The following is a 13,488-nucleotide window of genomic DNA, read 5'->3' on the forward strand; positions in this document are numbered from 1 at the left end:
GCAGACACCCAAGCCTGATTCTTTCCATGACCGTAGCTCTGTATTTAAGACCCCAGGCACCTCGTTGGATCGAGCATGTTGGTGTCTTGCTGGGTCTTGGTCAGAAGTTCATATTAGGAGTTGTGTTCCCTAGGTGGGACGCCCTCAGTGACTAGGGACTTTCGGGTGATGAGAGGAAGGCCCTCAAACGAGTTTGGGAATATTGATCCGGGGGCAAGCCTCCTGGCTGCCCAGGTAAAGAGAATGGCCTTAGGGTCCCATGGGTATGAAGCGACAAGGTGTCCCTTCCCTACACAGCACTAAATCCCCCTGGAAGAGACCAGCTCGGGTGGGAGTGATCACAGCATGAGGCTAGCGCAGTGCAGACAGAGTATGTTCTTAACAAGGGTGGTTACCGTCTCGACAGCAGGCAGTACTGAGGCTAGCCTCAGAGTGGGACTTCCTCCTATCGGCTCCAGAAACGGAAGAACCTGGATAGACTCCCACTGCTCATGCACTGAGGATGGGGCCCACCCAAGGAAGGCTACAGGAGACAGAGCGTGGCAAAGAAGGTTGGCAGGGCAGGGCTGCCTGTGGGAGGAGGAAGGCTGGCTTTGTGTTGCAGGGTAGGGAGGGGGTCCCTTTCCATGTGGGTGGTGCTCTCGGTGTGAATTGAGTCCCCGCCCCAAGACATACCCTGACACCCCTACAGCAACCCCACCATTACCACCAGGTCTGCACACGGGCCCTGGTGTAGCCACAGCCCCCCTCAGCTTCCTCCGGCCCCTTATCCCTGATCCATCCACACTGGGACCCACTCTCAAAGAGGCTGGACCCTTCCCTGCCCAGTGTGAGCCACTGATCTTCCCATGGGCTCTCACCGAGCCCGTCCAAGTCACTATGTACACTCGCTTGCCTAAATGGGACCCTGAACCCAGAAAAAAAAAAAAAGAAAAGAAACCACAGAACACGCATATTTGCATTTTTTTCCTTTGCAGATTTTTTTTTAGTAGACATAGTCTTTTTTCTCTCTCATTTTACAGCAAACTTTGCAAATATAGATTTTTTTCTGTACAATAGAACAGCTACAGTGTACAACAAAGATGGGGCTGGGGTGGGGGGAGACCACACAATTTTTTCCAGCCTGCACCCCCCCCCTTGCCACCCTGACCTGTCCCCAGGCACAGTCTCCACTTCCCCGCTCGCATCCCACAGCCTCAGGATGCTGCCAGACAGAGGTGACACATCTGTCTTGGCTGCACCTCTCTGCACTCCACAGACCAGGAGATCACATTTAAGAGGTGCCATGAAGCTAGCCACACTTGGTTGGTCACGTGCCCCACAGTAAGTGATTTAGTTCTTTTTTTTTTTTTTAAAGATTTTCACTTTTATATATATATTTTTTTTAAAAAGGAAAAAATAAAGAAGAAAGAGAAGAAAGGAGGAAGAGAAGACTCAAAACAGGAAAGATAATGGAAAAAATTCCCCTCCCCCACCCCCACCCATAAGACACAGTTTTCCGAAGTCCCATGTGTGTATGTGTGTGTGTGTGTGTGTGTGTGAGTGTGTGCATGCTTAGGAGTATGTGTGTTTGTGTGTGCACATGCGTTGTGTATGCATGTGTTTGTGTGTGTGTGTGTGGTGTATGTGTGTGTGAGTGAGTGTGTGTGAGAGTGTGTGTGTATGTGTGAGTGTGTATGTGTGTGTGTATGTAGCTTGCTTGCTTGCACCAGGCAGCAGGCACATTACAGTTTACATGGAAGTTAGTATATCTACTGTTGTGGCCACCTGTGGCCTCCTCAAGCTGTCCCTGTGGGCCAGGCGCTGAACGCAGAGGCCCCTTGTTGTGCACGGACGTTGGATTTAGTGTTGAGTCTCAGTCAGGGATAGCTGCTGCGGATGATCTATCCTTTTTTTTTGGTCCAATGGGCAATCACGAGTTTCGGAGAGGACAGGGCCAGGCTGCCTTGGGCCCTGCGGAGGGGTGGAGGAGAAGAGGTTCAGGACTTGTGCTGGGCAGACACGCCTTTCCAGTAGTCTAGGATGTCGTGCAGGTCCTCGTCTTTGGCAAACTGGACCTTCTTGCGCAGGGCGTGGCCAGCCGCCATGAACTCCGCATCATCCTTGTGCCTCCGGCGGCTCAGTCTGAGACGCTCCCAGATGCTTGGAGACGCCCTGCAGGTGTACTCCGGGCTGGAGCAATAGCTCAGGTGGTGGTACTGCGGGGACAGCTGCGAGTAGACGAGGTCTCGGGGTCGCGGCCGCGTCAGAGGTTCCAGGATGGATGCCTTGCGGCCGCCCAAACCCTCGTGGGCGGGCGGAGGTGGTGGCGGAGCGGGTGGCTCGGCAGGGTGAGAGCCGGGGTACGAGTGCCGGTGCTCGCCACCGTACTGGCGACTTTTGTCGGCCTCGGCCCGCAGCAAGGTGGCTGCGGGTGTCACAGTGAGGATGGTCTCGGGCACAGGTGAGCTTTTTTCGATATACTTGGTCTCAGTGGCTGGGGCCTTATGTGTGCCGGTGGCCTCGGGCCGGAAGGGGCGAGGGCTGCGTGCAGAACCGCTGGGTGAAGTGCTGGCCCTCGGGGGCCCGGGCGCAGCCTCCACGCTGTGGTGCCGCTGCAGGCCACCATGGCCGAAGGCATCTTTGTACACAGGGGACAGGAAGCTGTGCTTGCTGGCCAGAGGCTCCGACAGCAGTACCAGCTGCGGCTCAGCCGCCGACACGGCCCCTGATTTGGCGCCCTGGAAAGAGGTGGACTCAGACTTGAGTGCGTCGATGCAGTTGTTAATGATCTGGTTGACTCTATCCACCTCCTTGGCAATGGTGGAGATCTCAGCGACCGAGCCCTGGCTTTCAGGGCCAGGCCGACTCAGCTCACAGCCTCTGCGTTGTTCCGGCGGCGGCTCCCCAGTGCGCACTTCAATGTAGTTCCCTTTGGTGGCCTTGGGGGTCTCGCTGCTCTCCATCAGCTTATACTGCTCCACGTCACTGGTGGTGGCTGGCAGGTAAGGTATTCGAGTCACAGCCTCAGGGCCGAGCAGGGGGCCCTGGGTCAGAGGGGCCAGCCCAGGTGCCTCAATGTCAGGGCCATACCTGAGCTCGATGACGGTCTTTTTCAGGCTGCCGGCGGCGGCTGCGGCCACTGCCTTCTTGTGTTTCTCCTCCTGCCGCCTCCGCTTGCGCAGGCAGTAGTAGACAGCGCCCAGGACCAGCACCATACCGAAGAGGCAGCCTAGGATGGTCATAATATAATGAGTGGCCGTGGAGGGGCTGGGCACGGGGCCGGGTGGACTGGGCGGCTTGGGCAGGCAGATGGTAAGGCAGGTATGGTTGTGATGGGTGCCAGAGCTGGTGGAGACCACGCAGTACGTGTAGTTGGTGAGTGTGTAGAGATTGGTGAGGCGGATCTCCTCCTGAGGTTGGGTCAGCTTGGACACGGTGAAGGATTTGCTGTTATTGTACTGCTCGAGGGTGTACATGCGGTTGAACGGGCTCGGCAGCTGCACCATGATAGTGGCTGAGTTCTGGGTCAGCTGCTTGACCTTCATGGAGGGGCGAGCCTCTGTCTGAGTGACCAGTGTAGTCAGGACCACCAGGGGCGTGGTGCCGTCACCGGAGAAGCACTCGTCATCAGCGCAAGGCATGTCGCTGGGCTCCGGCGGAGGTGACGGTGGCGAGTGTCCCGGCTGGGATCGGCCTGGCGCCGGGCGCGGTGGGCCAAAGACCTCAGCAGTGTAGGAGTCCTCGGTGCACACAGACTGCAGTTTGCTGAGGATGCTGCGCTGGTGGCCGTGACGGCCCTGGCCCAGGAGGAAGTAGCCTGCGTAGACTGGAGGAGACTCACACTGCACCCGGTCATGGGTCTGGGTCGCATTGGTGAAAGCGGCCAGCCAGCGCAGGAAACCCAGCAGCTCACAGGAACAGTAGAAAGGGTTGCTGTAAATTTCACACACCGAGAGCTTGGCCAGGCCCGCGAAGGTGCCGCTGCCCAGCTGCTGGATCCGGTTCATGGAGAGGTCTATGTTGACTATGTTGGGACACTCCCAGAAGGCGCTGGCCATCACCACCTCGATGAGGTTGGCCTGTAGGTACAGGTACTCAAGCTTGCTCAGGCCCCGTAGCATACCCTCCGTTAGGTTGCGCAGCCGGTTGTAACCCAGCTGCAGCACCTGGAGGTTGAACTGGCCGGAGAAGGCCCCGTCCTCGATGTAGCCAATCTCATTCTTGGTGAGGTTGAGGTATGTGAGGTTCCCAAAGCGGCTCAGCGAGGCATACTGCACGCTGCGGATGCGGTTCTCGTTGAGCCGCAGGTCCACGATGGTGTTGTTGATCTGTTGAGGGATGGCCTCGTAGGGCGGCTGGTTCTGGCTGCAGATGGCCAGCCACACGAAGCCTTTGTCACCCTCGATCAGCCAGCAGTCGCCTTGGGCCAGGCCACCTGCGTGCAGTAACGTGGCCGCTGCCACGAGCACCCATGGTGCACCCCACCCGTGCCCAGCCATCTCGGGACACTCTGCCTGTTGGGACAGGGTGGAGGAGGGCTGAGCAATGGGCCGCCCCCAGGGGGACTTAGGGGGTGGGGATGGGGCACTGCCTGCACTGTCAGAGGTGTCCTGTCCCGAGATGCATGGCGCAGGTGCTGGGAGGGACAATGGTTCCCTCAGTGCCCACGGTCCCTTGTCATCCTCCCCGGTCCTGAGGTGGCCACGGCCTGCTTTCCCATGGGCCTGTGTGTCCTGGTGGCTCTCCCTGGCTCCTCTGCCTGAAGTATTCTCTCCTGCAAGACAAGAGAGAAGAGAGTAAGTTCCAGAACAGGCCACGTCCAAAGTCATTGTGTGGCTATTTGAAGAATTCAGCTGAGCCGCCCACCAGTGTCTGCTGTAAAACGGAGACTGTACTTGTCCCAGATCACGGGCCTGGGCTCAGAGGGTCTGGGATCACCAAGGAAAACAGACATCCATCAGATCCATTTTTTTTTCATGTGCAGAGTGGACATGAGGCCCCCCCCCCCCCCGAGTAATCAGTTCAGAGGCGCTAACGACAACTGATGCAGGTGACTGAGCACAGCCTTGGACTGACAGGGAAACAGGCTAAGAAAGGACTCAGAGTTCAGCAGTGGTAGGGCTGGCCAAGGCGTTGACTTTTTGGCACTGTGCCCTCCCACCCCAAGCGCTTAGGTGTCCTTTCTCCCCAAGAAGCGCCAGCCGCTCCACACCTTCTGAACTGCCTGCAGGGGGTGCCGAACACCCAGTCAATGGCCCCAGCCTGAGACAGATCAACCCTTCTTGTGCCTTCAAGGAGGCAGGCAAGGGGGAGAGGCCTGGCACACTGAGGAGCTCCTATCCCCGTGGCCCAGCAAGCCACTGTCCTGTGGGCCTCAGTTCCTCCAGATGGATCAACTGGCTGACCTCTGAAGTCATCCAACCAACCTCGCGGTACCCAAGGGCTTGATGAAGCCATCCCTGCGTGACAATAGAGGGGGGACAGTCCGCTCCTCCGCTCCTCCGCTGAGAAGTCCTTGTGGGATTGTGGGAAGACAGGGAGATGGCTCAGCCAATCAATGCGATTGCTGACAAGTACTGAGTTGAATCTTTACGGCCCACACAGGGAAGAGAGAATCAACTCCAGCAAGCTGTCCTCTGACCCACCCCCTACAATTAATAAATAAATGTAAAAACAAAATTTTAATTAAAAAAAAAAGTCCTTTCCAGGCTTAACAAAAGCACCTCCACGTTCCCAGGGCGAAGCTCTCTTTCTATCTCACGCCCCAAATTTTTCTACAAGCAGCCCCTTCTCCCTCATGTCTCCCCCTAGCCATGTACACCCCCAGGACCAGGATTGTGCCTCCCCACAACCCCCAGCACCCAGAGTGTGTGCACATAGGACTGTGGGGTGATAGGAAGAGAGCTCACAGTAGAACTGGGGTCCTTTACACCCGTGGTCTCCCTCTGCCCACTTGCAGGATGAAGAAATGGGTGTTAGCTTGTTAATACAGGGATTTACAGCAGCCTCTGTCACTGCTCAGTGGCCTGGCCAGCAGCCAGCCGAGTTTATTTCACCAATATTGACAGCCGCAACTAGGCTGCACTGAAGTGACTAAAATAAGGAGGGGGAAAAAAATAGACACACACACACACACTCTCACATTTCCTCTTTGCAAACATCATAAACTGGACCTGGCTCCCGAGGGAATCCATTTCTGACTGAGAGAGATGAAGGGGGACAGATTGGGGACCCAGAGGCATCCAGGCACTGCCTTGGAGTTCAGCAGTCCGGGGTCTGTTTGGACCTTGTGCACTGGAGCAGGAAAGGGGACACAGGTCAGTCGGGAGGCATGATCCTCAGCCAGTGGGGCCTGGGAGGTTTTTTTGGGAGCCTTATCCTGGGTTTTGACAGCGATGTCAAGGGCCCAGTGGTGGCACAATTTAGCCACAATGCCCTGATGCCCGTACCAACACCAGAGAAGAGTGCAAGCCAGAGAAAGCCTAGTGGGGTTGGTCTTGAGGCCACTGGCCCGGGTGAGCGGAGCGCATTTCTGTCCTAGCCTACAGGAGGGGTGGCGCCTGGCAAGAGATCTTAATCAGCTGTAATCTCTTGCTCAAAATAACTGAAAGTCGAGTTAAGCAGGATTACAGGCCCAAAGAGGCGCCACGATGTCTCCTGCTGCACCGTGCTGGCCTCCTACGCTCGCTGATGCAAGTGTGCACACGTGGACGTTTGCACTTCCCGTGTCCTCCTAAGCGTGGCTCTGCATACCTATGCTCACCTACACACACGGGACAGGCTATGTGGGGACTTGGGTCCTCTTTTTTTTTTTTTTTTGTCCCCTCTTGCCTCTTTCACACTTCTGTGTCACCATGTCTCCTCCCACATGGCAGTCTGGTTGTTTGCGCTATGACTCACAGTGTGGAAACAGCCCCCCCTCTCCCCGTCACCCCCATTGGACCTGCCAGTGTGACAGTGGGCAGGCAGAGTACGAGGGTCCCTGCCTGCAGCCACGGTGTAGTCCTGTCTCTTCCCCCAGGCTCCTGTCACCCCACATCTAGGCTCCTCAACAATGGAGGGATCTTTTAGTACAAGGCAAGGCAGGAACCCATGGCTGTCCCCCTACTACGCTCAGCCTCGTAGCCCCCCCCCAAATTGACCTTCCACACTTAGTTTCACAGATCAGGGAAACTGAGGCCCAGAAAGAAAGGCCCATCCTGGGTCACACAGTGAATTGGCCTGTGCTTCTTCCCGTCCAGGTGAAGGACGGGCTGAGCGGACTGGCCCAATGACACCTAGAGCCGCAGGCATAGAATTAGGTAGAAGAGAGACCACATCCCGTGGGTCTGGGCCCACAGCACTGCCGCCATGGAGAGCTCTAGGGGAGCAGTTAGCGAGAGAACAGGCCGAATTGCATGGTGGGTACTGATGGCCCCGGACAGTGTCCCACCTCCAGCCCGACCTCTCCAGCCAATGTCCTCCATTCATCTACCACTCACCCCACAACTCGCCTCACCCCGCCATTCCCCTCTCATGCCCGCAACACTCCTTTCACTCTGTGCTCAGTAATTCACTCGACAATCCACGGCCTCCAGGGTGGAGGGCGCACACGGACCCCCGCACGAGGGAGCTCCTTCCTGGCACCGGGCCCACCACCACCTGGAAGAGACGTCTGTAAGTCCTGGGCCGTGGGCCACATTCTGTGTCAGGGTTCCTGTGCCCGTGTGTGGATGGGTACCTAATGTCAGAAGTGCGGCCAGTGGCTGCTGGACCGAGTCCTTCTAAATCTTCCACTGAAGCAACCAACACACTAAACCTGTGGGCCTGCCTCCCTATTCTCCTTTTCCTGCCCTTCAAAGCAAACTCCCTAAAAAGTGTAACCCACCATTTTCACTGTCTCTTGCCTTTATCTTCCCCCTCCCCTCACCCCCCCCCCCCCCGCAGCCATTTTCATTTCGGATCTGAGGGAGTGATGTCCTCCTGTCACTCTTATATGTGACCTCTGGGCCGCTAACTTCCAGCTTTTGTCTTGCTCATTTCGTGGCGGCCTTTGGCACAGGGTGTCTGATGCTCACTGTGTCACCATCCCAGTCCCTGAAACTGGGTTCTCATGGGGACCTAAGGATGACTTGGATAGCTGGACTGTCCAATGCGATCTTTCGAAGCCCGTTCCCCTTGCCTGGGCCCCCATTGGTCTCCACAGCCCTCACATTTCCTAGGTTGCAGATGAGGTTTGCAGATGTGGGGCCCAATGGGGAACTCCAAGGCCTAGTTTGGAAGGTAGATTCCACTTACAGGATGCAGGGGTCGACCCCAGGTGCTGGGGACCAGCTGTCGACAGCTCTGACCACTGAGCTGTCAGCCTTACACCACAGGAAGGCGCTGAAGCCTAGGAGCTGAGGGCCAGGCCACTTGGCTTGGATGGAGAAAGCAGAGGTCCCTGAGGGAGTGAATTAGCCATTTAAAGAAATGTCACACAGGCAGAGATGGCACGGTTGGTAAAGCACTTGTCCTATGAGCACGGCGACCTCGATTTGGGGCCCCTTAACCTATGTGGAAAGCAAAGCATGTGACCAACCACAGCACCAAGAAGGCAGAGACACAGGAGGGTCCCTGGGGCTTGGTGGCCAGACAGCCTAACCGAAGCAGTGAGTTCCAGGCCGGTGAGGGTCTGTCTCAACAGGAGAGTGAATGGCACCTGAGGTGGTCTGGCCCCCATGTGCAGGAACACTTGCATGTGTGTGCATGTGCAAACACATCTGTACTCACATGTATACACACTCAGAAGGAAGGAGGGAGGGAGGGAGAGAAAGAAGAAGGAAGGAGGGAGAGAGGGAGGGAGGGAGGGAGGGAGGGAGGGAGGGAGGGAGGAAGGGAGGAAGGGAGGGAGAGAGGATCTGCCACAGGCCAAAGGAACTTTCAAAGATACCCTAAGAATGAACAGAGATGAACAAAGTGTAGATTTTCTTTCTTTCTTTCTTTCTTTCTTTCTTTCTTTCTTTCTTTTTGATTTTGGTTTTTTTTGTGGGGTTTGTTTGTTTGTTATTTGGAGGTTTGTTTGTTTGTTTGTTTGTTTTTTGAGACAGGGTTTCTCTGCATAGACCTGGCTGTCCTGGAACTCTCTCTCTCTGTAGACCAGGCTGGCCTCGAACTCACAGAGATCCCCCTGCCTCTGCCTCCCTGAGTGCTAGTGCTGACATTACAGGCGTGCGCCACCGTGCCCGGCTGAGTGTGGCTTTTCTGACAGACTCTCACTAGACATCCGACTCACAGATTGACAGGCCTGAGCAGCAAGACACCCTCTGGTCTCTCCCCACAGCAGAGGGATGCTGGGCGTAGAGTTTCAGAACAGCAGAGGAACCCCCCAAAGGCCCATGAACAGAGGGACCCAGCCCGGCAGGAGAGAGGCGAGCTGAGGAGATGCAACTGGGCCTCGGGCCAGTGGGCAGGGCATTAGACGGAAGATCATAGCGGCTGAGTAGGAGTCCATCGGGCAGAAAAGAAGATGAGCAGAGAGGGGAAGAGGCAAAGGTACAAGGTCATGAGACCAGAGCCATCACTCTGTAGGGGCCGTGGGGTGTTCAGGGGGACGGAGAGGAGTAGGCAGTGTCAGGCAGTACCCCAGGCTATAGCGGGTGGATTTTAGGGCAGGGTTGGGGAGGAGGGGCCCAAGGTGATAAGAGGCAGGGGTGAGGGGTGGGGGCGGATTTAGTTCCTATCTACTTCTTGCCCTCCCTGCTCCTTATCACTTCTCTCCTCTTAGAACAAAAGACAGAGTCTTTTCGGGGCCAGAGAAACTGAGGGTGCGGGCAGAATCAAGCCTGCGCTGCCCAAGTCTTCCATTTCCAAACCCAGGCCTCAGTTTCCCCACCTGAGTTTCCCTGGGTGTCTATAGGGGTTCGTCATATAGTGCCAGGACCTAGTATCTGGGATGACTCTTACACACACACACACACACACACACACACACACACACACACACACACACACACACACACACACTGTGGCTGTGCCCAGGGCACAGTGGGAACAACGGGATGTGCTGTGTTTGTCCTGCTGTCCCTACCCCGCAGCCCTCCACTGATGACAAAGTAGAGTGTGGTGTTCCAGGCTTTTAAACTTCTTATGGTGAGATTTGCATAATCATGGCGGGCGAGTGGGACTGATCGCATGTGTCTAAAAATACGGATCTGTCTTCGATCATAGAGCTACAAGAGCGGCCAGGGCAGGGCTGGAGCTGGGCCAAGGTTTCCGCTGGTGGAGTGGACTTCTCTCCCTATTTTGCAAACATCCCTCCCACCCTCACCTGTCACCCCCACCCCCACCCCCCACCCCCCGCTGCCAGGGCAGCACAGGCTGAGGGCCAGGGCAGAGACGCAGAGAGATGGGTGGAAGGCAATCGATCGATAACTTTTCAACGTTCCAATGTTTTGCCAATAGATCATGTTTACTGCTAATGTCTGCCTGCCTCTGCAGCAGGGCTCCAGGCAGAACTGTCCCGGCGGCACTCTGTGGCAGAGCCCTATGATGGGCAGGTCCTGGAGGCTGAAGCTGGGGCAGACAAGAGCCAGCCTCCTCCCTTGCTCCTCAGCTCACGTTGAGGTGCTAAGGTTGATTTGGCTGGGTGACCTTGGGAGAGCTACTGACCCTCTCTGAGCTTCGTTCTGCTGTCAAGTAGAGATGAGCTTGGCGCTCCCTCCTAGGCTGATGGCAAAGGAAGCAAGCTCCTGGTTATTCAAGCTTTCTAGAACTTTGTACATCTCTCTCTCTCTCTCCCCCCATCTGTTCTTCATGGATGGTTTTCTGGACCCTCCTCGATCTAATGAGAGGCCTTGTCAACAGCCTGGGTGGACAGAGCTTATGTGCAGTCCTGCCTTCACCCCGGGAAGGCCCCAGGGAACCCCTCCAGCTCTGAGGGTTTCCTCACAGCCCACCAAGGCTGCCTGAATCCTGCCTGCACTCCCAGACCCTCTGACTCAAGGTCGACATGGGCAGTAGTGTAGAATGACTGAACCAGCAGCCTGGCACCTTGGGACTTGGCCACAGGGTCAGGCCTGGCATGCCCCGGACCTTGGCTGGCCCTGATTATGTCCTCCAACTGGCCAGAGACTGGAGACTAGAGAATACTCTTGCCCACGCTGTGCCCCTCTCTGTGATAGCTCAGGGGTCACCAAGGAGAGTTAAGGTGACAGGGAGACTGTCTAATGCCAGATGGCCTTGTAGGAGACCCTCAGGTCTCACCCCACTCTGCATGCACGCAGCCAGGGCAATTCTCTTCTCCTCCCCGCATCTGCATTTATTGAGCACCTACTGGATACCGAGGCCAACATTGATAACCTCGGTACATAGATGGGAGGGAGGGGATGGGGGTGGGGGGGGTGGGGGAGGGAAGAGAGAGGTGGAGAGGCTCAGAGAGGGAAAGCCAGCCAGGCAGCAGAGACCAGCAAAAGAACCCAGCCAGGCAGTTTTGCGGCAAAGTGGTCTCCTGACTCACTTGAAACTTCCAGAGGGGGCTGTGGAGTTGGAGCCAGATGTACAAGGCAACCACCCTCCCCACCCCCAGGAGGCTCTGGCCTGGAGGTGCAGGGAGGGGGTGTCTGGTCTGCAGTTTCCTTCCCAACTAGAGCCACCCCCCCCCTCATCACTCCCTGTGGCTCTCCCTCCCTCCCTCCCTCCCTCCCTCCCTCCCTTCCTTTGCTGCTCCAGGCTGCTCTGAAGTTAATTAGGGACCCAAACACTTAATGGTCTCTGAAGCTTCCACCGGGCATCTTTTTAAATTAAAAAAGATGATGTATTGCGCCACTGGAGGGAGAAATCAGTCCGCAAAGGCTCCCTGCTCAAGCGCTGGCAGGCGCCTTTGGAGGAGAGTGCCAGGCTGGTCCCTGAAGAGGACAGACAGTGTGACCCTCTCCAGGAACTCTGCCATGGTCCCCATCGTCAGACGGGAAAGATTCATTTGAAAGCAACCATGGGTCTGGGTGCCCCATCTCACACACACACACACACACACACACACACACACACACACACCCCATAACTCTGGCAGCTAGGAGGTTCTATCTTTAGTCTGACCTGAATCTTTCCAGTTGTTTTGAGGGAAGGCCGGTCTGAGATCTGCTACAGCGTTATGCTGACCTCTGAGAGCGTCTGAGCTCCAGAAAGGCCCTGTCAGGTTCTCCTGACCTCGAGAACTCTGGCCCGATTTGGGGGCGGGGAGCGTTGGTACTGGCCTGGTGGGAAGGCAAGGAGTTGTTGTAGGTGAGGCTGGCTGGTCCTGGGGGAACAACATGGGCCAGACCTCACTTTATACTGTCCCCGCCAGGCCCACTACAGACACAGCGACTATCCGCAAGCCACTCACCAGGTCAGGCTGACCCTCGGGCCATTGCCACCTTGGCTGTTGGATCTGTACTTGTTCCTGGCATTTTGTCATCACACTAAAGATTTGGAGGACCACTGTTTTGAGCTGAGGTCACTAGCCTTCAGATGTTACAATTATCTGGCAATTAAAAAGAAAAAAAAAAAAAGAAAGAAAACACCACACAAGGGGTACTGAGGAGACGGATCAGCGGGTAAAGCGTGTCCAGCCGTGCAAGCTTGAGGTCCCGAGTTCGATCCTCGGACCCACATTAAAGCCAGGCCTCATGGCGCATGCTTGTAATCCCAGTACCAAGGTGGAGTCAGGAGGATCTTGGGGCCTTGCTGGCCAAGAGTCTAGTTGAGGCAGAGAACTCCTAGTTCAGTGAGAGACCTTGTTTCAAAAATAACGTGGAGTGACTGAGGAGAACACTAGATGTGGGCCTCTGCATACAGCCAGACACCCCCCCCCCACACACACACAGTTAATTAATGAGCAATTAGTCCGTCAACATTACATTAATTAGGGAAATTAAGAAAACACACGAAATCTATCCCGAGGGTATTGGCATTGAGACCCGAGTGGCTGGCACCAGCGTGTATCTGAGCCTCCAGCTGCCCCTCTGTGGGACACACCTCCACCAGAAACGGGTGTCTGACCTCTTGACGGAGTCCACAGCCCTGGCAAGAGGGGATGGGAAGGAGAGACACCGACACCCCTCCCTCCCCCCCCCCATACCCACGGCTGCCCACGTTCCGTTTGTTCTGAGAGCTACCAGCACGTGGCGAGTTCTGAGGAGATGAACTGAAGGCTATCCTCCTGCCTGGGGATCACTCGGCTTTTACGGACCCGGTGGTGTCTGCAATCGCTGCCACCACCAGAATGACCTGTCTCCTGGGAAGCTCCCACGGCCACCAGCCCTCTCTCAGAGGCCGCATCACCTCACCCATGACAGGCACCAGGGAATGGTGTGCAGCCACCAAGGAAGACTCCCCTGAGCCAGGTGCGGTGGGTTCCCAGCTCCCAGGAGGTTAAAGCAGGAAGATTGTGAGTTCACTGTCACCAGGTCCCTGGGGTTGAGACCCCAGCCCTGCCTCCCTCAGCTCTGCAGAGCAGGGCGGGGGGTAGGGGTGGGGGCGGGGGGGGGGACACTGGCTTGCCCTCAG

General features: G+C 56.3%; 1 protein-coding gene across 4 annotated transcripts in view; it reads right to left on the reverse strand.

Moving 5' to 3' along the window:
* Positions 1–972: 972 nt before the first annotated feature.
* ELFN1 (extracellular leucine rich repeat and fibronectin type III domain containing 1) overlaps positions 973–13,488 on the reverse strand; it is a 67,010-nt gene continuing 54,494 nt past the window's right edge. For 2 of the 4 annotated variants that reach the window (XM_084761270.1, XM_084761268.1), the window contains one exon: positions 973–4,756. In XM_084761270.1, coding sequence (XP_084617396.1) covers positions 1,980–4,481 — 2,502 coding nt within the window. In that variant the 5' untranslated portion in view covers positions 4,482–4,756 and the 3' untranslated portion in view covers positions 973–1,979. Of the gene's footprint in view, positions 4,757–12,036; positions 12,237–13,488 lie in introns of those variants that run through there. The other 2 variants (XM_084761269.1, XR_014775338.1) reach the window with 2 other exon arrangements.

This window comes from Acomys minous (assembly GCF_964271855.1).
Source record: "Acomys minous genome assembly, chromosome: 16".
In the NCBI taxonomy this organism is placed as follows: Eukaryota; Metazoa; Chordata; class Mammalia; order Rodentia; family Muridae; genus Acomys; species Acomys minous.